The sequence below is a fragment of the Gadus morhua genome, chromosome 16 (assembly GCF_902167405.1).
Source record: "Gadus morhua chromosome 16, gadMor3.0, whole genome shotgun sequence".
Taxonomy (NCBI): domain Eukaryota; kingdom Metazoa; phylum Chordata; class Actinopteri; order Gadiformes; family Gadidae; genus Gadus; species Gadus morhua.
The window spans coordinates 28,111,233-28,136,378 of NC_044063.1; the positions used below are offsets into that span (position 1 = coordinate 28,111,233).

At 43.4% G+C, this 25,146-nt stretch overlaps 1 protein-coding gene across 1 annotated transcript in view; it reads left to right on the plus strand.

Annotated features, from left to right (window-relative positions):
• Positions 1–25,146, plus strand: part of cwc22 (CWC22 spliceosome associated protein homolog) — a 67,225-nt gene that overhangs the window by 20,953 nt on the left and 21,126 nt on the right. Inside the window, exons 5-14 of the mRNA XM_030380775.1 lie at positions 8,316–8,612; positions 11,270–11,398; positions 12,400–12,568; positions 13,842–13,895; positions 14,254–14,389; positions 20,532–20,738; positions 21,348–21,410; positions 22,860–22,943; positions 23,028–23,112; positions 23,191–23,251. Coding sequence (XP_030236635.1) covers positions 8,316–8,612; positions 11,270–11,398; positions 12,400–12,568; positions 13,842–13,895; positions 14,254–14,389; positions 20,532–20,738; positions 21,348–21,410; positions 22,860–22,943; positions 23,028–23,112; positions 23,191–23,251 — 1,285 coding nt within the window. The remainder of the gene's footprint in view (positions 1–8,315; positions 8,613–11,269; positions 11,399–12,399; positions 12,569–13,841; positions 13,896–14,253; positions 14,390–20,531; positions 20,739–21,347; positions 21,411–22,859; positions 22,944–23,027; positions 23,113–23,190; positions 23,252–25,146) is intronic.

The window sequence follows — 25,146 nt, forward strand, 5'->3', positions numbered from 1 at the left end:
AGCTGGAATGCAGATTTGATGCAATTACTGATGTGAACACATTATAACAACATTCTTAATTCACATAATTTAATTTATAATCAAGTTAATATTGAAATCATAAATACCTTTCTCTTCTCCTTGCTAGTAGCTGTGCACGTGCTATTGGATCTTTGTTAATTTTCTCTCTGTGCTTTGCGACTGCTGATTTGTTGGAAGGCATCTAGAAAATCAATAAAACATTTTATTAACTTTAAATACATTGTTTACAAAAATGTAAATTAAAGATACTATAAGGTTAATATTTTTCATTAACTTAATAAATATGTGTAACAATAATAATTAAAGCTGCAAGCAGCATTTTACCACATTATATATGAAAAAAAACGAAAAAAAAAAATATATATATTTTTTTAGATATATGTTTTTTATTTATATATTCCATATTTTTCATAGGCAGTGATTGGCAGATCATGATTTTGGTGATCAGTAATCAGTGATCGGGCCCAGAAATGCTGATCGGGGCATCGGGTATTACTACATTAGTATTACTCATTATATGAATCCTAATTATTACACTGAATGACATTTTAATAAGTAAACATGTTTTACAGCCAAACAGTTAGCCACCTATATCAAACAATGACCTTGACCTACAAAGTTTATAACAGTTATTTACTAAATACACTTGTTTAGAGGAATATCTAACAATAAAAGTGTTTGCTGGCATTACACTGAATGACATGTGGATTTCTACATCAAGTTAGTTAAATGGAGTAAACTTACCTTGCTGTGTCACCTCAGGGGTCTCCAGGGGTCCTCTTGATGATGTCACAGATTGTCACATGACATCAGTTTCTGACCTAGCTTCTTGATCTCATTACACTGAATGACCTCTAATGAACTGACTATTTGGGACAAAAGTCCCCTAACGATTTCAATATCAAAACATAACAATAACTCAATGTCCTTTTAATATCTCACTCATAAAAATGTGCCAAGAAAGTTTAAATATAATTTTGTTTGGTATTTTATATATTATTTAAAGATGTATTAGTCAAATTGATGTCCGGACCATTAAACTGAATGACAATTTTGCACTTCATGACATTATTTAACCCATTTATGCCTAAAACGCCTGCGAAAACGCCTGCTAAAATCCTAGGCTATTCCAGGAAAAATAACCTCATTTCCTGAGGGTTTTCTGAAAAAATAGTAAGAATTGTCAACGTCTACATAAACCTTAATATCTAAGCCTCTGGAGCACCTAGAAACATGAAATAAGAAGCATTGTGAAGGTAAGAACTGCAGGTTTATTTAAACCTGCTCCCTGAGCACACAAAAAACAATAACATTTATAAAAAAACTCTCAAAAACAATCTAAATCAATGATGTACAATAAATACAATAGTACAATAAATAAAATTTTGTATGCAAACATTATGAGGGAGGGGAAGAGAAATGGGGAGGGGAAGAGGGGGAGGGAGGGGGGAAGAGAAATGGGGAGGGAGGAGCGGAGAGGGATGGGGAGGGAGGAGAGGGATGGAGAGGAGAGGAATGGAGAACGTCCTGGGGTGGAGCTGGCCTCGCGGTTTACATTATCCATGGCGGGGTCAACATTATCTTGGAGATGGAGATATCTGAAAATACATATGACAAAGCATTCAATCATTGTATTATTATGAGACCCACCCTCTCAGCTGGTGCTAAGACAATGGCCTACTAGAGTGTCTATAGGGTATAGGGGTTCATTTTGGGGGAGGGGTGACAAAAGATGACAAAGGTGAATAGCAGGAAGGGGGTAGGGAAGGTGTTCAAATGCTAATTGTTCAGGTCTCATTGAGGCGCAGACAGGGAGTACACATTGAAGTTGGATGCACAATAAAGCTACACTAACAGAAAAGCAGTATTTCCAGTTCCATCAATGTTATTTATAGTATTTATATTTATTCATAATTGTATTATTCATTATGCTGTATTATGCTATACAGTTCTGCATCATCAACATTAGTAATCGCTATAGCACCACTATCATTACTGCCCATTCCGTTTTCTAAGAGAAGAGAACTCGGAAGAGCGCACAAGAAAACAAAACATAAATAATTACCTCCAGATCATGTCGAAACGGTCCCTGGACATTGCCTTGGGAACGTGTGTCTGGAAAAGCCACTTAGCTTGCCTCCAGTAGTCCCGGCGTGCTGGCAGCTTTAAAATCCCGAACGTGAGACACAGCCCGAGGAAAGTTTTCATCTCCGTTTTGGAGACCGGTGTCCACTTTGAGGTCGTGGGGGATCTGTGTGCGTAATTGTTCAGCATACAGATTTGTCTCTGTTACCAACAAGTCCCACAGCTCATCTGTAAATATCAGGGAAAAGACTTAGAGGGGGCTAGCATCCACGGCGATCGGTTGCTTTATCCCCGGTGTTCTTTTAAATGCCTTCGTTGTCCGAGGCTGGTAATTGCCGGTTGTCCAGTCCACTTGGAATCAGTGTTGTTTTTGGCAGGCATTTTAGATTTAGTTTTAGTCTTAGTCTTTTTGAAGAAATGCTTCTTAGTTTTAGTCCCATTTTAGTCATTTCTATCTTTGAAAGTTTTAGTCTAGTTTTAGTCTGACGAAAACTCCAAAGGTTTTAGTCTAGTTTTAGTCTGACGAAAACTCCAAAGGTTTTAGTCTAGTTTTAGTCCGACGAAAACTCAAAAGGTTTTAATCAAAAATCAAATATACATAAGATAGGTGTATTTATTTAATAGGCCAATACATTTATCATAATGAAGCACACTGAGACTGATCTAACTTTCAAAAGGTGAGTTTTTTTTGTTTTCTTTTCCCTCGACAGCATGATTCTGTAGACATGAATCATGCTGAGACCAGCGGGTGTCGGATAATTTCTGCAGGCTTTTTTTGTTGCGATTGTTTGCATCAAGCACTGTTGGCGCTTCGGTGAGGCTGTGATGAAGTTCACTATTCATTGGACCGTGTCTAGACAGTAACGAACATCCGTGACCATAGTTAATCGCGTTTGTAGTCTACACTCAGACGTGAACTCATTATTGCATGCGGGTGTCTTCATTCAAAAAAAAATTAAAACATTCGGGAGTATGCAATAATACAAATTATTCTAAAGAGGTCTAGACTCCGTGCGCAGCCCCGCCTTCCCAAGTGAACCAAGAAAGCCCGCGCCGGGTTGACCCCCTCGGTTTTATACAGGAAACTTGAGAGAAAAAGGTGAAATCACCGGGCATGCCAAGCTGCGACCGAATCGGCGTGGCAGCGAATAAAGACCTATAGCCTACATCATCCTGCCCAACAATATGGGCAGGATCTAGACCACGCTCCCCTAATCGAGTCAACAATAGCCGTGTGTCAATGCCTAGCCTCTGCGTTTGAATGATAATGAATGCATTTTTAATGTCTACAAATATTCTAGACTAGAGTGCGCGCCAATCAATGAAACCTTATGCAGAATCAGATAAAGTCTTTGCTGCGCAAAGCATGTTTCAGAAATCAGCACCTAGTTGTCACACAAGCTATTTTTGATTTTTGTAATATGGATGGGGGGGAAATGCCGTGAAAAAATGTACGCACAGTGCATTCAGCATTACGACCGATACATATGTCGGCTTAGGCCTAATCAATTGTGTTTTAATATCTTTAGCATTCAAATTATTGCAGTCTATTATTTTCATTGGCTACTCTGCTGTTGGCCTTGATGGGGAGATATTTTGACCCCATTTTCCTGCGACATTCCTGCGTCTCCCTCAGTACGGAGCCCATGTAGTGTATGAGTGTGTGTGTGCCGTGTGCGTGCAGGCGCAGCTGCGCGCGAGCGAGGCTTTTAGTGTGTGATGGGGGTGTGACTGTTAGGACAAGCAGCTGGCTCCATTTCTGATGTCTGAGCTCTTGGTTGACATTGCACGCATATTATAGTTGGCGGGAAAAAAGCATGTTTTGAAACTTTGTTCGTCCACTCACTAACAATTTAGTCTCGTCTAGTTCTCGTCTGACGAAAATGTCTAAATTTTTCGTCACATTTTAGTCTTTATATGGCTTTGGTGACGTTCGTCTTAGTCTCATTTTCGTCATGGAAAAAAGGGGTCTGACAACGTCATTTTCGTTTTCGTCTTGCCTGACGAAAACAACACTGCTTGGAATCCCTGAAATTCCTCCTCCTCCTCTCCTTCCGTGTCCACAAACGTGTCCCACTCCTGTGCCGTATCTAGCTCGAAATCACTGCCATCGCTATCAAAACACTCCATCTTCACTGCTCCTTCTTCACTACTACTTCTCGCTAACCAGCATGGAATCACTGAAAACGAACACAGAATTTCGCGTGGCTATATGATTGATTGACGTGATTTTCAGCCAACCAAAGTTCGTTTTGGTAGTCTCCTGATCTTTACCAAAGCCTTAAGACCCACCTCATGTGTATTTTTAACCAACCAGAGTGAGTTATATGCTGCATTCGTCATGAAAACAGCACGTGTACAAAATGCTGCGCTACGCAGCAACCGGCAGGAAAGCCTATGTTGCGCTATGCAGCAACCGGCTGGAGGGGCTATGCTGCGCTACGCAGCATCCGGCGCCAATGGGTTAATATATATATTTACAATTTATTTTCATTAAATCTCACTGAAATAATAAAGTAGATATTGAAGATTCACTTTATATACAATTCATGTATTTAATTCTCTTTTATATTAATTTAATGTATCCGGATCCCAAAAAAGGCTTGTCACGTCTTTGACCCGTTACTACAGTAACCTAACTACTTTTTCATGTAAAAACTAAAGTTGCGCGCAACCACTGAAAATCTGGTAACGAAAACATAGGTCCTTCTTCAATTCAGCGCAACGTTACTTTTCCCAGGGACAGATTTGGCAGCGATACTGCCTTCTCAGGTAGTATGCTATTGCGCAAGCACCCAGGCGTGCAGCAAGTGCGCCTGCGTGCTTGCGCAATAGTCCCATCACAAGCTCTCATTCCCCACTGTACGAGACCGACGCTCGTAGCGTGAAGCTGTCTATGCATATCAGACATTGCTTTCGCAGGCCTTTTCCAGCCAGTCCTTAGAACAAAATGCCAGCGGTGGAACGAGATAACAAACGCCGTCACTGTTTACCTGTGTAAGGACATGCTTCCCTTTCAAAATGTCGATAGAAAGGGCTTTAAAGAGATGGTCAAAACACTTGATCCCAGGTATTCGTTACCTGCCCGCACTCACTTCAGCCAAATTGAGGTACTAAAACTATACGGCATGGTCTGCAAGCAAGTGGAGAAACAAATCCATACTATTAAACATTGGTGTTTTTCAGAGATGGAAGTAACTTGAGAAGATTGAAAAAAAAAATTATGCAGTTTTGCTGTCTTACCAGTATTTTACCCCTTCAGAAGCATTTACCGTAATTTTCTGACTATAAGCCGCGCTTTTTTTTCCCATTTTTCGGTTCTGCGGCTTATATAACGGTGCGGCTAATCTATGGATTTTTACAGCTAACGGCCACTAGGGGACCTCCTAAATCTAATGATTTTACAGGTTACAGTCCACCAACTTTAACTCTATGGGCTCTATGACCGGTCCGCGCCCCCCCATCTTTAAGCGGCGGGCTCCAGTGCGGCTTATATATGTACACAAACACATCATTAAATTTAGCTGCTGCGGCTTATACTCCGGTGCGCCTTATAGTGCGGAAAATACGGTATATCGAAATTAGAAGGTACAATTATTATACCGTGATATAATACCGTTACCGTCTTTGCCTCAAATCATATCGTGATACACGTTTTAGTCCATACCGTACAGCCCTAATTTGAAGGAACTATCGTATGTTAAATTTGAGGTAAGTCAAGACTACAGCTATTTGTTTGCTTGATTCAACTAACGTTAGCTACCGCTTTTTTGCTGTGATATCATTTACAATAATATTGTATTTTTAGGACCGAGTACTGCACGAACGTAGACCTTGCATAAAGTTAGTAAATTCTAACAACATAGGGCTATTTAGATGAATAATCTGGCAAGGGTGTTGTCCTAGGCTAATACACCAACAGCAAATTTCTGTATAATAAAGGGCTACATTTTGCTCCCCCCGCCCCCCCCCCCCCCCCCCCGACGCTCACCTTTTTTACTCTGAGGAGTTTGCAGGTCTGAGTACACACTAGGGACGGTGAGTTTGAATGATTTCATAGATCAAGTGATCACATTATGTACTCTATTTCAAATCATTTACTCGCTTTGGAAAGAATATTTTTTTTACTTGCACACATAACATGTCCTTTTGTCAACAACCCGTTTACTTTTGCAAGGGAATACTGTAAAACTTATCACAGTGGTGTGCTTCCATTTTAACCTTGTTAGTTCTATAGTAATAGAAACAAACTATATAATGCCAACGAATCAAGCTGTAGCCATAGGTAAAGCGGGGTTAAGGTGGCGCTAATGCAGAACCCCAGGCTGGTTCTCTGGGCATTTCACTCCATACAGTTTAGAAGCCCGCGTTCAAAGTCAAGCTACAAGCTTTTGATTGTTTTTTGGCGATAATTGCCTAACCGCTGCGATGCATTTATTTTTCACTTGGTTAAGAAAACATCCAAACCGCTAAAGCAATGACATGCACGTGACTAATCGGCTCCTTACATTAGGGTACAAAAAGTACATGCAATAGTGTACATTACATACAGCAGGATATGTTAGGGGTGTGCCAAAATATCGATACTGCGACATATCGCGATATTTCGTCTTGCGGGACTTTATCGATATGCTGACGCCAAATATCGACATTTAAAGGTCCATGAAAATGATGAAAATCTCACTTTATGAGGTTTTCTAACATAAATATGAGTTCCCCTAGCCTGCCTATGGTCCCCCAATTGCTAAAACTTGCGTTTGGTGTAAAACGAGCACTAGCTGTTCTGCTCGCCTTTGAAAAAACGGAGGTTCAAGTGCGCTGATTTGGAATGTCTGTATTCTTGACGTCATCAGGAATCTCAGCTCCTCCCCTTACTCTGCCTGGCCCGCCCAGAGACGTTGGCCCGCCAATGAGACTCGACCGTGCGAGCGCCACATGTGTGTGTGTTTGTGTGAATACACACACTGTAACGCAAGTGTTTCTTGTCGGTTCTTTGACGTGTCTTGTATTTCCACAACGAGACTGTCGTGGGGGTTATCTCAGCCATGGTTGAGAAGGAATTGGGAGAAAGGAACTTTGGCTTTGACTGGCTGAAGTACATGAACTGCGTCATGCCGCCGGTTGCCGCGAGGCACCATCGCCCGGCAGCGGGCAGCCGGCAGCGCGCGGTTCAGTCGACTTCAGGTTGATGTGAAAGTGGAAGAACCAGAGACGTCGCAGAACCCGACAAAGTCGTTTGTGATTCATTATATCGTCTGGAGGCGCACACCGCTTTTGGCCGTGATAATATGTATCAAATGATATAGATTTCTATGTATTATATATTATTTAGATATAGAGCTCCAGGACTGTATCGCAAGTGTTGTACACTTCCTTGTTATTTGGATAACCGTTCTGTCGGACTCTCGTCTCTGGTATTTCTACAACGAGACTCGTATTGGGGGTTATCTCAGCCAAGGTTGAGAATGAATTGGGGGGAAGGAACTTTGGCTTTGACTCCCTCAAGAACATGAACCACAACATGGAGGAGAAAGGGATTGTTGGCGGCGAATGTCTCCAGCTTGAGACCCGCTGAGAGGGACCACCGCCGGAGGCGGAGGTGCCTAAGCGCTGCCCGGGAACAATCCCTTTCTCCTCCTTGTCGTGGTTCAGTCTACTTCACATTGATGAGGACGTTGAAGAACCAGGAACGTCGGAGAACCCAACGCGGTCGTTTGAGATTCATAATATCGGATCACACATCTTTTAGCGGTTATAATATATATTATATAGATATCTATGTAGGCTATATGATAATATTTTGATATAGAGCTCCAGGACTCCCGTGTGTTCTAGAATATTTACAGAACACGGCTAAAGGCTGTGTGCGCCTCGCCATTGCGATACATCCACTGTAAACAGAGTGAATGAAACTAAGCAATGAAATGTTTTCTGCATTTATTTTGTTTTCTAATTTTCTGTTACTTTGCATAAAATGTTTTTGTAACAAATTCTGAATTTCTTCAGTGACACAGATATCGTGATGTATCGTGGGTGAAATTTCTTGCAATATATCGATAATCGCAGAATCGCTGTATCGTGATATTATCGTTATCGCGGGTAAAATATCGTGATAGTATCGTATCGTGGGGTACCTAGTGATACCCAGCCCTAGGATATGTACAGTACAGACAAAATATCTTCCTTTTTTGTGCAACTCCACTTAACAGTGTTGTCCCTTACACACCACGCCCTGCTGCTCTCTACAGACGTCGATATGAGGACCACTACAATGATGGCGACAGAGGTGGGCAGTCTGATCGGTGGTCCAATAGAAACGCAGAGACAGACCACAGGAGGAGGGGTCGATCCTCTAGCCCAGCCAATCAGGACCCAGCAGCGGGAGAGGAGCCTCCAGTGAAGAAGAAGAAGGAGGAGCTAGATCCCATCCTGAGCCGGACGGGAGGAGCTTACATCCCACCCGCCAAGCTGCGCATGATGCAGGCCCAGATCACGGACAAGACCAGGTAAGACAACTGACTAGACCAGGTTAGACCCAGACAACTGACTAGACCAGGTTAGACCCAGACAACTGACTAGACCAGGTTAGACCCAGACAACTGACTAGACCGGGTAAGACCCAGACCACTCACTAGACCGGGTAAGACCCAGACCACTCACTAGACCGGGTTAGACCCAGACCACTGACTAGGCAGATTAAACCTGATCACTGACTGGACCAGGTTAGACATGTTCACTGAATAGACCAGGTTCAACCTGATCACTGACTAGACCAGGTTACTTAGAGAGACTAGAGCCAGGTGGGTTAGAAACTACTCCAGGTGGGCTAGAGAGACCTTATGGCTAGACCAGTCAGTCGTTTTCTTGGTCTAATTGTCTCACTGTTATTTATGTTGTAACCAGCTTTGGATAGCTTTAACGGTCCCAAGGTGTTAGTGGCCCCTTATACAGTATTTGAAGACTCTTTCCCGAAATTCAGCCTTGGTGCAGAATTACAGCCACTACGAGCCAGTCCCTCAATTAGAGTTTAGATTGTACGCCCCGTACCGCGGGCCGGGTCAGGCCGATATTTCCCACCACCATCCTCGGCCGGGTCGGGCCGGGCCTTTGATCGAGCGTTTGTGTTTGTTTTTTTTTGTTTGTTTTTTATCATTGCTTTATTGGCCTTATCTGAGGAGAAATCTATGCCACCATGCCACATAAATATTAAAGGCCTATGTATATTTAGTAGGCCTAGGGTAACAAATGTGTACAAAGTTACACAAAGTAAAAAAAAATAAAACGCCACCCATGTTGCAGCTTGCGTGTCACCTCCACTCGCACGCATCCCATGTATTAACCCATTTAGGCCTAAAAGGCCTGCTAAAAAAGGCCTTTTTATGCCTAAGAACTTTTCTGCAAACCCCCTCTCAAAACCTGAGGGTTTTCAGAACAATATTCAAAATTTGTCAACGCCTACTAAAACCTTAATTTCTCAGGCTCTATAGCGGATGAAAACATGAGGTAAAAGGCATTTGAGAGATTAATTCTTTGGCTGACAACTTGACTGACTTGCTTGGCCATAAACTTCAACTGCATATTTTTAAAAAATCAATAAACATCAAAAACATCAAGAACATTTTGAAAATCAATACAGATCTGCTTTTATTTCATACTTTTGAGGTACCAAAGTGACAAGTGATAGACACTGAAAGACATATAGAACAAAACCAAAACAAACCAAAGGGTTACTTCTTCTTTACCTAATAATTTCAATTTTAATTAATAATGCATTGAATTTATATGGCGCTTTTTCCTAGACACTCAAAGACGCTTTACATTGAAGGGGGGGACCTCACTCACCACCACCAGTGTGTAGCACCCACTAGGGGTGATGCACGGCAGCCAATCTGCGCCAGAACGCTCACCACACACCAGCTCGAGGTGGAGGGTGAGGGAATTAATGAGTCAGCCAATTATACAATTATACAGGGGGATGATTAGGGGGCCAGATTGAATGAGCCTGGTTGGGCCAGGACACCGGGGGAACCCCTACTCTTTGCGATAAGTGCCCTGGGATCTTTTATGACCTCAGTGAGTCAGGACCTCGGTTTTACGTCTCCTCCAAAGGACGGAGACGTAATTTTCTTTGTATTATTTTGTTCATTTTCTTTGTATTATTTTGATGGATTAAAGCGTCTTGAGAAACCATATAATCATAACTTGGTGGTGAGTGTACAGATTAACAGAACAGTACAGTTTCAAGTCTAAACACGACTCATAATTTACTGTTGAGTGCTGCGGTAATGCTTTCCAAAGCATTACCGATATATCATTTAGGATATCATTTAAATCTGGTCCTGTGTCATCCTGCGTAATTTCATTAAAATCCTAATTAATTACTTCGTCAATATCACGTCCTTCACTTGAGTCAGCCATGACGGATCGCTCGCACAGTGTTTACAATTTCGAACCAAAACATTCTCCATGTGTTATTATTTCGACCAATCACAGAGCATTTTATTAGTCAGTCAAAAATCCCTAATCATCTCTGTCACTCACCGCAAGAGTATTTCAGCCAATCAATTGGCCACGTGCCTCAGAAAAGACGACACCGCTCCAAATGACACAGACGCGTTTGCCGGCATTAATGGTAAATACGCAATGATGCGTGATCCGGTCTTAAAGGTAAACGCGCACACATGCGCACACATCCGGTCTGAATGGGTTAAACAAAATGCGTTGAAATCCGGCTCGGGCTCATAATTACAGTTAATGGGTCGGGCCGGGCTCGGACAGAACATGCACAGGCTTGGGTCGGGCTTGATTTTCTGGGCCCGATCTAAGCTCTACCCTCAATGAGCTTTCCTTTCTGTGTCTGTAGCGTTAAATGTCTCTCATTGGCTGCCCAAATTCTCTGGGTGTGCAAAGCAGAGAAAGGGGAGGTAACCTTGCCCCTTATGACGACATATGGGGCAAATTCCAAATCTGCCCGTCTGGGCTTTCAATTTTTCAAAGGAGGAGCCAGATACCTAGTGCTCATTTTACACCTAACGCCATTTCTAGCCACTGGGGGACAATAAACAGGCATGTGGAACTCATAGAAAACCTCATAAAGTGACATTTTCATGCCAATTGACATTTAAGTGTGACTAACTTATTATTTCCCGACCCCTGGCTATAGCCTGGCCTATCAGAGGATGAGCTGGGAGGCTTTGAAGAAGTCCATCAATGGTCTGATCAACAAGGTCAACGTGTCCAACATTGCCATGATCATCCAGGAGCTGCTTCAGGAGAACATCGTCAGGGGACGGTAAGGCTCTGTGCTTACTAGGCCTGATACATTATCATACACACATTATCATATATGCATTATCAAACAGACCGTATCATACATGCATACATGAATCTGAGGCAATAAATCCACTTTCCTTGACTGCGGTCAATTATGCTTAGCAACGGTCAATTATGCAAAGATAATTGACAGCCGAGCGTAGGGAACGTTGACAAAAGTCACCTCCCAGTGCGTATCTGTCCCTGCCTGGACCAGAAGCCGGCAGAGACCACTGCTGCTTCGGCTCGGATTTTAATAACGCAAAAAGTGCAATTACAACTTCATGGAGGGTAGCTTCATGGATCAATTCACATTCCAAGGCTGACTGGGTTCCTTAGGGCTTCCAGGTTCAGAAGACACACGGCCTCCATAGAATGAGAGGATTTACCACAACGCAAATGAGGAATAGCAAGGAAGCTTGAACGACTTGCAATGTTTGCATGACAACCGCCCGGACCTGCGTGGTTCATCCCAAGAGGAACCCAAAAGCGCTGCTTAGGTGAAAAGCACCGTGCGCTAGGGGGTCCCCCGGATAATATTGAGATATCCTTGACTTTCTCTACTGAGTTTGAGCATGGCCAGAGTTAGGTCTCTTCACATACAAAACTTACATTTTGGATGGTTCTTTAGATTTGACCTCAACAGCTCCACAGCTGCTGCGGGCTCCGCCCCGTACCCAAGGGTTTAACTGGACCAATTGGCTAATTGAAGCTCACTGCAATAATTCATGCTGAAAAATGTCACACTTTTATGCCTCATATAAAAGGCTTTTGTTATGAAAACATGACATTAGCATTTCAAATGGTTCTTATAATACAATATTGTTTGGCCCTAGACTGTACTTTGATAAATCTTGTCTTGTTTCTAGAATTTTTCAATTTATATTTGACGAGTTTACTGGTGGTCTGTATTAACTGTATTGTGGATAGATTTGTATTTAATCCTGATATAGTAAAGCGTGACGTGTATGTTCTGTTCAGGGGTCTCCTGTCCCGCTCCGTGCTCCAGGCCCAGAGCGCATCCCCAATCTTCACCCACGTGTACTCGGCCGTGGTCGCCATTATCAACTCAAAGTTCCCTCAGATCGGAGAACTAATGCTCAAACGCCTGGTCCTCAGCTTCAGGAAGGGCTACCGGAGAAACGACAAGGTACTTGGCTGGCTGCCTTTAGGACGGGTCAGGCTCTTGGCCTAGTCCTTGTGCAACCCCTCAAACGACCAAATATGGCGGCAGTTCTGTCTGGGGCGTAATAATTACTCAACCTGGTAGGCCTAATGGGCGACAGAAATAATACAGAGGATAGAGGTAGTACCACTGGCTCACATGTCTGTGTTATTCATTCTTCAATTCCTATCAAACCAGTCACTAAATGAATAAACACAGAAAAGCAAGACAAACCGAAAAACTGAATCGTGTCAACTATTGACATTACTACACAAATATGCTGCATTTTCATTAAGAATAGTTCTGGTGAAGAGACACCCCTCAGCCTCATGTAGCCTAAACCAGCCTTGCTCCTTTCTTTCAACAAAGTATACTATGTATTCAGAGAATCCATTTATACTGGAGTTTCACTTTTAATACAAGAGGGTGATGATGGAGGCGTGTCGGCGCCTCCTTCATAAAAAGTCACTTTGGAGGCGTTCCCATGTAAATTAGTTTGGAGACTTTAATTTTGGATGTGGTTTCCCTGTTCGATAATTAAAAGTAGATTATCGTTCTTTCTTAGAAACACTAAACTGTTGCCTTACAAGTGCACAACTTCATGTTTCGAAAGCAACCGATATTCACGTACCGCAGTGATGGTAAACCTTGCTTTTAGCCCAGGCTGCTATCGAGATGAATGATCAATACATCTAACAGATAGCTATAATTATAGGTCTTTCTCGGTAGTTTAACACTATGTATGATCGATGCATATAACGGATAGTGATGATTATAGGTCTATTATGGTAGTTTACCACTATGGATGCACTAAAAACACTGTTTAAAGAGGTTAGGCTGTTACCGCCACCATGTCTTACAACTTGGGAGGTGGCCATTGTCACTATGACAAAGATACCCGACTGTGATTGGTTAAATGGATATTCGCAGGCTAGTGCTGTCAAATATCAAACTTGGTGACTTTAAAATACGTTTGTCTTAAAGCCAAAATATTCTCATGAACAGCATATATGATGTTGCAATGTTCTGTTATTATTTTATTGACATGGTAAATAATTGCGTGGAATAATCTTGCTGTTAAAGTAAAGTACCTTAACGGAAATAACAAAATGTGCAATGTCGAATGTATATGTGGCAGGATAGTCAATGCTAGATGCCCCTCAATCCTACACACCGCACCTTTTAATGTAGTGTTTGATAATGCAGTGCTCCAGAAAGAGTTTGTTCATGTTGGATAAATACTTTGATTATTTTACAGCAACAGTGTCTGACCGCCTCCAAGTTTGTGGCTCACCTCATCAACCAGAATGTGGTAAGAACTCATGACTGACGCGACCGCTCCAGTCACATGACCTGACCATACATGACTGGCTTCATCTCCATCCTCTGGTCTTGTCCTCTCTACTTCCTGCTGCCTATCTGAAAGCTCTTATGTCCTTCATCTGGTCTCCTCTACCTTCTACATCTCGCAAGGTGTACTGTATCTACATCTTGTCTGTTGTCCTCTTTCACCTTTACCTCCTACATCTGATCTGGTATCCTCTACCTCCTGCATCTGATCTGGTCTGTCTGGTGTCCACTATCTCATTGACCATGTCTGCTCTATCCTCTACATCATACCCATGGTCTTCTATCTCCTCTACCTCCTCAATCGTATCTGTTGTCCACAGGCTCACGAGGTCCTGAGCCTGGAGATGTTGACTCTTCTGTTGGAGAGACCGACAGACGACAGCGTAGAGGTGTCCATCGCCTTCCTGAAGGAGTGCGGTCTCAAGCTCACAGAGGTGTCGCCGCGGGGGATCAACGGTACTGGACCCATTACTTGTGGTCGTAGTTGTCGTTACAGATGTTGGACTTCCAGCCCAAGGGTTCTTGGTCCAATCCCCAATGTCCACTGTCTATCAGTAGGCATCCTTGAGCAGGATGTCTAGCCCCTACCTGCTCCTTAATGATATATTTTAACAGAAACCAATAATCATTGCGAGTCGCTTTGGCAACCTCTTCTTCCAAAGAGTGCCCGTGTTCGGGCTAGACATGAGGTAGCAGTCATGCGACACACCCCTAAAGCTCTTAATGATTAATCTATCATAACCATTGTAGCTAAACAATACTGCTGTTACATGCACAGCAGTAGCGATGTTTTTCACGTTATGTGAAGTACACAAACTATATCAAATCTTAAAAGCTGAGACTCCACTGATTCCAAAACGTATCTATCTGTCACAAACCTCGCCAAACTAACAATCCTTTATTTTGGTGATGTAAAAGTGCCTTTTAGTATACTCTTATATAGAGATAGACCAATATGGTTTTTTCAGGGCCGATACCGATTATTTGTAGTCAAGGGGGCCGATAACCGATATTTGGAGCCGATATTAATTTACAGAAAAAGGGAAAATATTGGCGTCAAAATTTTGAATAGTACAAACTCCAACACTTAACTTCATTTAAATGCCTTTAAGCGTATGTTTAATAAACACAACAGCTTATCAGAATTGCAACATAACACAATTTAAACAAATAAATGGCTCCCTAGAATTTTCCTGAACTGAAATGTTAATCTTTTACAACTGAAAATTTAAATAAATAAATAGTTCCGTAGTTAAACAGACATTATTGCCAGACAGTTTTCTCTCAGACAGACGGTGCTTTGCTGTCAGTTTCTCATGACACACACACACACATACACACGCGCGCGCACAGGTTTAAATTCTTTTATTTGGATCTACAAGCAAAACAAAGTTTTCTTTTTTTTGATCCAAACATTAATTAGAAGGTTTCAATCTGAAAACCAACCAGACACTGAATGGGCAAAATGCTTAAGCACGCAGAGGAGTAGAGATGAAATGATGATGGTTTAGCTGAGGTTAAAGCATTGCATATGACAATATGGCATTCAGGGATAGACAACACAACGTCTCTTCCAGATGTGGAGGCTGCCTATGGTCGCTGAGACTGAGCAGAATTTTAGAACTCTTTTTGCATCAGCCTTTTGCAGTCCACCCATCTGCAAACCTCGGAGCACAACTTTGTGTACATGCCCCAGACTTCCGAACACAAGTATGATTAATTGGCAGTTATGTCCTAGAGCTGTGATACATTCTACCAATGGCTGGTATTTCATGAATTTGGATGTGAAGCAAGTGTCCATATACAGATCAAACGCACAGCCTATTTCAAAGATGGTAACTGATTTTCTGGCTTGGTTAATGAAAACAATGTCTGGGGTGTTTGGGATGTTACACAGTATGTTGTTATCAGTACAATTATGATCAAACCAGTTCAATTTCACAGTGCTGTGCTTATACATGTGTGTTGTTCTGTCCTGTACTTGTCTGAGTTCTTGTGAGACCAAGCCCACCAGACGGTCATGTCTGGCGATGTACAGTCCTTTGTAAAAGCTACAGCCGTTTAGAATATGAGCCATTGTCTCTTTATTGTCTGGGGTGGGATGTAGGATGCAGTGTGGGTTGTGTTGTGACGGATACCAGATTGCCAGGTTGTATTTTGTTGGCAATACCTGTAAGCGGGCCTTAATGCAAAAGATAAGGACGTCCTCTCCAATGGTCGTGTTTGAGAGGATTGAGTGGGACACAGAGTGGTTTGCAAAGGGTAGCAGTGCCAGTTTGCCCTGCAGGCTTAAGCTAGTCCAATGCTGTGCACTCTCTTCTACTTTCATTTTAGCATTGTGGCTCTCGCTGTTTTGATTGACAGCTCGTGTTGCCCATCTTCCTGTTCAAAGGTCGCGCATACATTGATGAGCGGGTCCATGACAACAGAGTTAAGTGCAACAGGTGTACCATCGGGCCCCGCCCACTTCAGATTTATTCTTGAGCGGTGGCACAGGTCATTGAGATCCATCCAGTCTGACCGCACACCGAAGCCTGCAGTTTTGATGTCCAGTTTTCCATTATCTTTTATTTTGAATCCGAGGAATTGCCGCTCATTCTCCTTCGCAGGTGGGATTTTGCGTCGCTGCATATGCAGGAGGAGTGATTCACGGGCCATTTCCCGGACTGTCACGTCGTCGCAGTTGAGCATCTTGAGGAGGTGGTTGGTTCTGGTGGCGGTGTAGACCCACTCAATGTTTGGGACTCCGAGACCTCCATCACCGCGGGCTTGGAAGATGATGTCACGGGTCGAGTGGGTGTTTAAGCCAAGCCATTTCCTCACCAGGCTCACCGTCTTGTTTGTCATCTCTGTGAGGATGTTCTGAGGTATATGGATGTTTGCAAACAGGTGTTGGATTTTTGAAAGAGCGACTTCTCTGATTGCCTGGAATTTCATTAGAATCGGGAGGGGGGATGAATCGATGAGGTCGAGTCTGACAGTGTAGTCATTAGTCAGCTCTTTGACCTGTTCTTCCCAGTCGCCAGCGACATTGAATTTATGGCCTAGATATGGGTATGTTTCATGCCTTGAGTAGACGCGGATTGGGTTCTGCATTATTGTGAAGGATGGGGGTCTGTCGGATTTGGCTTGATACCACCGATTTCCACTGCTCCTCCTCTCATAGAACGCAGCACATTTGGTGTGTTTTACCTCCAATCTAGACCACTGTATGAATTCCTCAGTGCGGTGGAGCATTGAGTGGATTACGCTCTCGTCCCGTGATGAGATCTCTACATCATCAGCATATTCCTGCACTGGATTTGGTGACCTGACTCCTTCAGGTGCGTACTGGTGCATCCACCTGATCCAGTGATTGATTGCTAGGATGAAATTCACCGCACTCCAGGGGCATCCTGTTTTAATACCAACATCCAGCTGAATGGGATCAGTTAGGGTGTCACCACAAATGACTTGGATGTAAGATCCTTCATAGACATCCATCACGAAACAATATACACTTGTGGAAGCTGTATTTCCCTAAGTGCATAAATCATGACGCTGTGTGGCAATGACCCGAAGGCATCACGAAAGTCCAGGAAAACAGTGAATAACTTTGCGGAGTCGTGTTTAAAGTCATCAATAGCCGTTTTCAGGCAGAAGACGTGCTCATTCATGCCTTGGCGGCTAATGTAGGCTTTTTGATCAGGTGAAAGTATTCCGGTTTCAAGCCAAGGCAGGATGCGGGCTAGCACACATTTCATGAAAACTTTATAGATTGTTGGCAAAAGTGAAATGTCTCTCCATGTGGAGGGGTAATCCGGGATATTGCCTTTTTTGGGGATTCTGTGTATTAAGGCACCTTTCCATGAATCCGGCACTTTACCATTTAACAGGCAGGTGTTAAATATGTGCGTCAGGATTTGGCATGAGACTTGCCTGGTGGCTTTTATAGTCTCATAAGTGACTCCATCAGAACCACTGGCTTTATCATTTGGCAGATTGGTGATCACTTTTTCCACCTCACTTTCGGTAAAGATAGTGGTCTCCGGATAGTGCACAGGTGGGTCTAGAATAAGTGACTGGTGACAAGGTGCTCTGTCTAATGGGGCATGATTTAATTCTTTACATTTGGCAGCATAATAATTCTGCACAAGTTCCACATTATTGACAGCTGGTGGGGGGGCTGGGTATGTGCTGTTATTTAGGATTATCTCTATTGCTTTCGATTTCCTATATTGCCACAAATAAGCAAGTTTATTTCTGCCCTCCTGTCCCTCCATTCTTTGGTTTTCTCCCCCGTTGCACGGTCGGAGCGCACGGAGTGCAGGCTGGATGACGTCTCTCACAAAGCGCAGTTGCGCTTGAATCCACTCTCCGAGTGAGCTCGGTGGATTTCGGGGGTTGGACTATGCCGAGGGAACTTTTTCAATACTCACACAGTATATTTCAAAAATGGTAATCCAAATGGCTTTCCATCTTTGTGGTGAGTAGTGAATGTCCCGTTCTTGAAGTATAATCCATTAAGAATGCAGATGAGTTTAATCCACTTCGCTGGCTTTTCTCCGGAAAAGGCGAAGCTCTGTCTGTCCTCAAATCTTTTAGTGTCCAGTGTTTTTCGGTAATTCCTTTCCTCGTTTTGGAAGAGGGTCCACTCGTCTGCCGACAGTGGTCGGGTGTAGTTGGAAAAGTTTGTCCAGGAGCGTTCTGTCCCCGCTGGGTGTTCTGGCGTGGGATCAAACACGCACCACCTCCTTTGTTGATATATTCTACCGGTGAATAAAGCGGCTTTGAAAGCCGATTTTATCACTGCAATGAGGCACATTGCAAACAGTAGTCCAGTAGCTATCATATCTTAACACTTCTCTGCATTTACGACGGCAGTTACAACGGGTGCGGTTTAGATTTTAAAACCTGGAGCGCTCAGGTATTCACCTGCTGCGACACACACACACACACACACACACACACACACACACACACACACACACACACACACTGCTCTAGCCATCCCCTCATCGTGCTTCCCTGTAATATAACGAACTGAGTTTTACTCTCACGCACACACTTCTTACTTTCATCACTGACTATTTCCCTATCAATATTATCAGCAACCTTGTTTCAAGTGATTAAACCGTTTGGAAACACTTAATAGCCTACAGCATCTTCACTTTAATAATCAGTGTTTATCATAGGAACGGACCGCTGCTGCTAACGTATTGGGCCTCACAGTAACGTTAGTAGTCGTGAGTTGAAGAGTTTTGCTACAGTCTGCTGAGCGTCTAGAGCCAGAGAAGGAGAAAGCGGACCGCTTGGCTAACGTTGCGCTAAAAGCTAATCAGCCTTCACCTTAAACCCTAAGGGTTTGAGGGGTCTGTGGTTACGCAGTTGGATAGCTCATTACGCAGTTGAAGTATAACCACCGCTTAACGTGCTTCCCTGCAATAAAACTGGACTGAATTGAGGTTATTAGGTTTTTACTCTCTCCCTCACACACAGACTTCTATCACAGACTATTTCCATATCAATATTATCAGCAACCTTGTTTCGAGTGATTAACGGACTACGAGCGAGCAGAGCTGCCGCTTATGTTTCAATAACGGTAATGGGCTCACAGTAATGTTACTAGTAGTTGTGAGTTGTAGAGGACTGGGATGTTTATTACAATTTCGCGAGAGTCTGCTGCCTTAACTTACCTTGAAACCAAACCAGACAAAAACTTTTCTCCTCTCCGCCGTGTTTGTTTCACTGCTGATTGGCTGTTACCCGTCGTGGCTCTGCGTGTAACCACAGCGTGTAACCAATCAGATGGTGCTGTAGGTGGGACAATGCTGGAGACGGCGTAGTGACAGCAGACAGAGAGGCGAGGCTGCATCAGAGCCAAAATAACCCAGTTTTAAATTGATCTCTTATCGGCCGTCGGATCAAAAAAAAGGCAGAAGCCGATATGCGTCAAAATGCAGAATATCGGCGCCGATAATCGGTCAATCCCTACTCTTATAGAGACCAGCGGCCATGTGTGTGTGTGTCGACGTCCGTCTGGACAGCTGTGGACTGCGACGCCCGAGAGGGTTCAGCATTTGAAGACTTGTAGTGTAGTGCCAATTTGAGTGTGGCTGCTGGAGCTAGATCTGAACAGCTCTGATTTTTTGATGTGCACTCCCGAGAGACGTTCAGGTTTCCCGGACCGTCCAGTTTAACGCTCCGGTGTTTGTGGAGGGTGAAGCGCCGTCCGAGCCGAGGTTTGAGATGTCTCCGAGTGAGGGTTTGGTTTCTTGGGACACTTATAGTGCGACACTATGGTGTGTGTGTGAAGCAATTTATGTACCACTCGCATATTGTAACGATCATACTCAACGACGGTACTGAAAAAGTATTACAAAGTTGCCGTGGGTCGTCGGCATGGGATAACGACCCATGGCAGTGTTTTGGGCTTAGAACTCTTAAACCCAAAACACTTTTTCTAATCTGTTTGAATTTAAGCCGAACAGCGAGCTCACCTACACTTTAGGAGAAGTTATTTGTGTTTTATTTTTGATATAAATGATCATCACAAAGTTCTCGTGTTCCTTATATTTAACAAACCCTGAAACGTATTTCCTAATATTTCCGCCCACAGCCATCTTTGAGCGTCTGCGGAACATCCTTCACGAGTCTGCCATCGACAAGCGTGTCCAGTACATGATAGAGGTGATGTTTGCCATCCGCAAGGACGGCTTCAAAGATCACCCAGTGATTCCGGACGGCCTGGACCTGGTGGACGAGGAGGACCAGTTCACCCACATGATGCCCCTTGAGGACGAGTACAACACCGAAGACCTCCTCAGTGAGTCCTACTGCTGATGCCTGAGGGCCCAGAGGCCGGTCTGACTCTGTGCCAGGAGAGGCTGCTTCACAAGCCATCCACCACACATACTGACTGAATCGATTGTATTAAAACATACATTACACGTGTCAAAATAAAGTGATCTTATAATGGTTATCGTGCCTGCCAAGTTTAGTCAAATTTAGGCCCACGCCCATATCACATACACAACCGCTGCTGTGGTGCTTTTTGTTTGAGGGATTCAAAAAGAACAGGCCATGTATGGCGATGTGGGTCGATGTGCAGACACAAGAAGACACACAATTACTGTATTCAGTTTTATACACTGCCAAACGTCGACCACACAAGCTTTATAATTATATAAACATAAATGTATGATGAAAGGAGTTGAGAACTGTACTCTGAGATGTGGTTCAGACAACACATTATTGGACCTGGTTTTATATATATTTTGTGTTGGTTGAGCCCACCCGTTTCATCAAACATGATGGAGGCTCACATCGCCCATTCTGCCATGGGCCTCACATCGCCCATCCTGCCAGGGGCCTCTATCAGAGGATGTAGACTGTATCCCTGACATGTTGATGAACCTCTCCTCTATCCATACAGACGTCTTCAAGATGGATCCAGATTTCCTGGAAAATGAGGAAAAATACAAAACCATCAAGAAAGGTGTGTTACCATGAATCAGCCCATACACTGAACTATACGAACCCAATGACTGTTATAGCGCTGATTGGGGTAAAGACTCTCACCCTCCAGGTCGCCTTACAGCCAGAATCTCATTATTTCACACTGTTCTAGTGAAGCTAAAGTGTAATAAAATAGATTTGTATAGATGGATATTTATATATAGATAGCTATCTCCAGTTTTGGGAGGATACTTTTAAATTGTATCCAGTTACAGAATACATGCCCAAAAATGTAGTATGTAACGTATTCCGTTACATCACTCAATCTGAGCATTGTATTCTGAATACTTGGATTACTTCCACATTGATTTGTATTTTATAAGTGTAGGAATGCGGCATCAAATCCAGCTTACTAAACAGGCCTATTTTGGTGTGTTCTTCTGTTCAACCTGGCTGAATGTTAGGCCCAAGTCTCCCTGAAAGTGCACTATTTTATATTATTTGCTCTAGTGGAAAAAATACTATAAGGGTATGTTCATGCGAAAGATATTTGCTATTACATCTAACATTTTTTTCACTGAGCTAAGTGCATAGGTGTTGCCTATAAAATCGCAGAGAGAGAAGGTCTGGGGCGGGGTAAAGATAAAAAAGTTGGGAAAAGCGTCTAAATAATCATGGATATCCAGCGGGCTGCACTCGTGATAGTGATTTGTTCGATACAGTAGTGGACCGGTCGAACTCCTTCTCCCTCATCCTGGTGCTGAATGTGTTAAATGCATCTGCAATACAATTTGCTGCTAGTCTTGGAGTTGCCGCTAATCAAACAATAATTCCCATAATGCGCGCGGCTGAGCTGGTGCCTGTTACGTCCAAAGTGGCATATGCTTTGTAGAACTGGATCGGACCGATGTGCGTTGGCTTTCACATCTCAAGCGAACCGTACCAGGGTTCGTTTGGAAGTGAACCGAGACCAGCTGTTCAGGGAGGTCTAGTTTGGCTGTTTTGGTTCACATCGAAGTGAGGTGATTCTATTCCCGCAAACGTACTGAACCAAGGGACCTAACTCGTTTAGTGCGCACTAAATGCTGTTGGTGTGAAAGCACGAATAAACTGCTGAAACAGAAGTATCGTCATGTAATCGATAATTGTGATTTCAACAATGTAACTGTATTCTAAATACCAACTATATAAATTGTAACTAACGGAATACAGTTAGCTATAATTTGTATTCTGAATACGTAACGCCAGTACATTCGCCGGTATTCCATTACTCCCCAACACTTGCTATCTCTATATATAAATATCTATCACTTTCACATGCGTATCACACATAGTAATAACAATAATGAATAGTTAAAGTATATATTGATTTATCGTGTGTATATCGAGGGGATATACTATAGTGTGGTCTATGTGTCATATTGCAGAGATCAATACATTAGTGAATACTATAGTATGGTCTGAATGAATGCATGCTGTTGTGTTGCAGAGATCCTGGATGAAGGAAGCAGTGACTCCGGGGGGGAGGGAGATGACAGCGATGATGATGATGAGGACGAGGCGGAGGTGGAAGGTAATATGAGAGAAGAAGGAGGAGCAGAACCAGGCAGCTGACCCCAGGGCTCTGAGTAACGTGTGTGTGTGTGTGTGTGTGTAGGACAGGAGAAGATGACCATCTTTGACGAGACTGAGGTCAACCTGGTCAGTTTCAGAAGGACAATCTACCTGGCCATCCAGTCCAGGTGTGTACACAGACTCAGTCAGTCCGTCTCTCGCTCACTCACTCACTGGCTCACTCACGGCGTTCTGCTTGTTTTCAGTCTGGACTTTGAGGAGTGTGCTCACAAGCTCATCAGGATGGAGTTCCCTGACAGCCAGACGGTGAGCTCTCACACACACTGTTGGGTCTCTTAGTCTGGGAGACACCTATCCCGTTGGTGATGGCCGCTTTGAGGATCCCGTCTTCAGTTCCATGTTCAGAGCGCTGGAATCCAGAGAATAGATATCTGTTGGATATCAAAGTTCTTAAAATAACTTTCAAACCATGTGCTCTTGAGATGTTTGGTTATTTAAAATGCCAACGCAGTAGTGATGCTGGTTAATTCCCTTTCAGTGTGGATGTTATTCCTGGTAGGCAGTCGTTTATTTAAGCTGGGGCCACTTAATTTATTTTAGTCTCCACACCAACAGGCAACATCCTTAAGGTACGGCCACACCAACCGCGTTGGATAACGCGCCTAACGCGCCTAACCTGACGCTTGATCATTGTGTGGTGGTTCAACGCTTCCAACGCGTCAACGCGCCAACGCAGCTAGATGAGTCCATGTCCATGCAAGTGAACAGAGCGTTCCCTCTTCGTCATAACTATCAAACCAAACATCCTTTTCATTCACCGAGCGAACATTATGAAAGTAAAATGCACATTTCTCGCTAAAAATGTTTCCATAAACGCATTTAATGGCGTAACTATGTTACTATTTCCACCCAGAATAAAGATAGTTGTCGGCCGTGGCTGCGCTGGAGTCCGAGGTAGGAAACCCAAACGCCGCCGTGTTTGGGTGATAGAGTTTAGATCGGGTTAGATTAAATAATATCTGATATAAATAACAATAATCGGGTTAAATAACTTCACATGGTGTGTCTGGTGTGTTTCCAGCATTCGTAGTGTTGATCAGCAGAGAAATAGTCCGCCAAGACATTGAGGTTGCTTAGCATCCAGAGACTCTGTCCATGCAAGTGAACGGAGCGTTCCCTCTTCGTCATAACTATCAAACCAAACATCCTTCACATTCACCGAGCGAACATTATGAAAGTAAAATGCACATTTCTCGCAAAAAATGTTTCCATAAACGCATTTAATAGCGTAACTATGTTACCATTTCCACCCAGAATAAAGAAAGATGTCGGCCGTATGCTTCTGTCCAAGCTCACTACTCACTGCCAGTGACGTCGGGTCAAGCTCCACGCTGATTGGCTATCGCGGCTAAGCGCCACGCGTTGGAGCAATAGTATCTGTCTGCGTCCTGCAAGACGGAGGCGTAACTTGTAGTAGGAGGCGTAACGTGTTCTTTTCTAAATCGCGGTCCACGCGAGATCTTTCTCTTTTCGCGGTAAACAAAAAGCGTTGTAAATCACGGTTCACACGAGATCTTCATTGAAGTCGGGTCTTCCGATATTCATGTCGGTAAGTACATTTAAGGCCTAATATTTGAGGTCCGAGTTGCGGTCATTTATGTACCCGCGCACCACTGCTACATACAGATCACTTCCGCGATTTAGAAAAGTACTAGACACGCCTCCGACTACAAGTTACGCCTCCGACTACATGTTACGCCTCCTAGTACAAGTTACGCCTCCTCTGACTACAAGTTACGCCTCCGACTACATGTTACGCCTCCTAGTGCAACAGGGTGTCCGCGGAGGTCTTAAAAGTCTTAAAAAGTCTTAAATTCATTTTTCTAAATTTAAGGCCTCAAAAATGTCATATGCTGGTCTTAAATTTATAACTCGGAGGTCTTAAATTTGTCGGGGCAGGGTTATTTAATTTTTTATTTTTCTCGCGGGACTTTTCGGGAAGGAGATGTACGAGGGGCTACTTTCTTGCTAGCTGCATATATAAACGGATGTCTGCGCGCTTGCTAGCTAGTCTGCAACAATGGGTAAATTCAAGTTCAACGTCAGTTGGCTGGAAGACGTCCGTTTCCGAGGTTGGCTAGCGTCCGTTGCCAACCCACAACAGGCCAGATGCATTCCGTGCAAAAGTAGCCTACATTCAA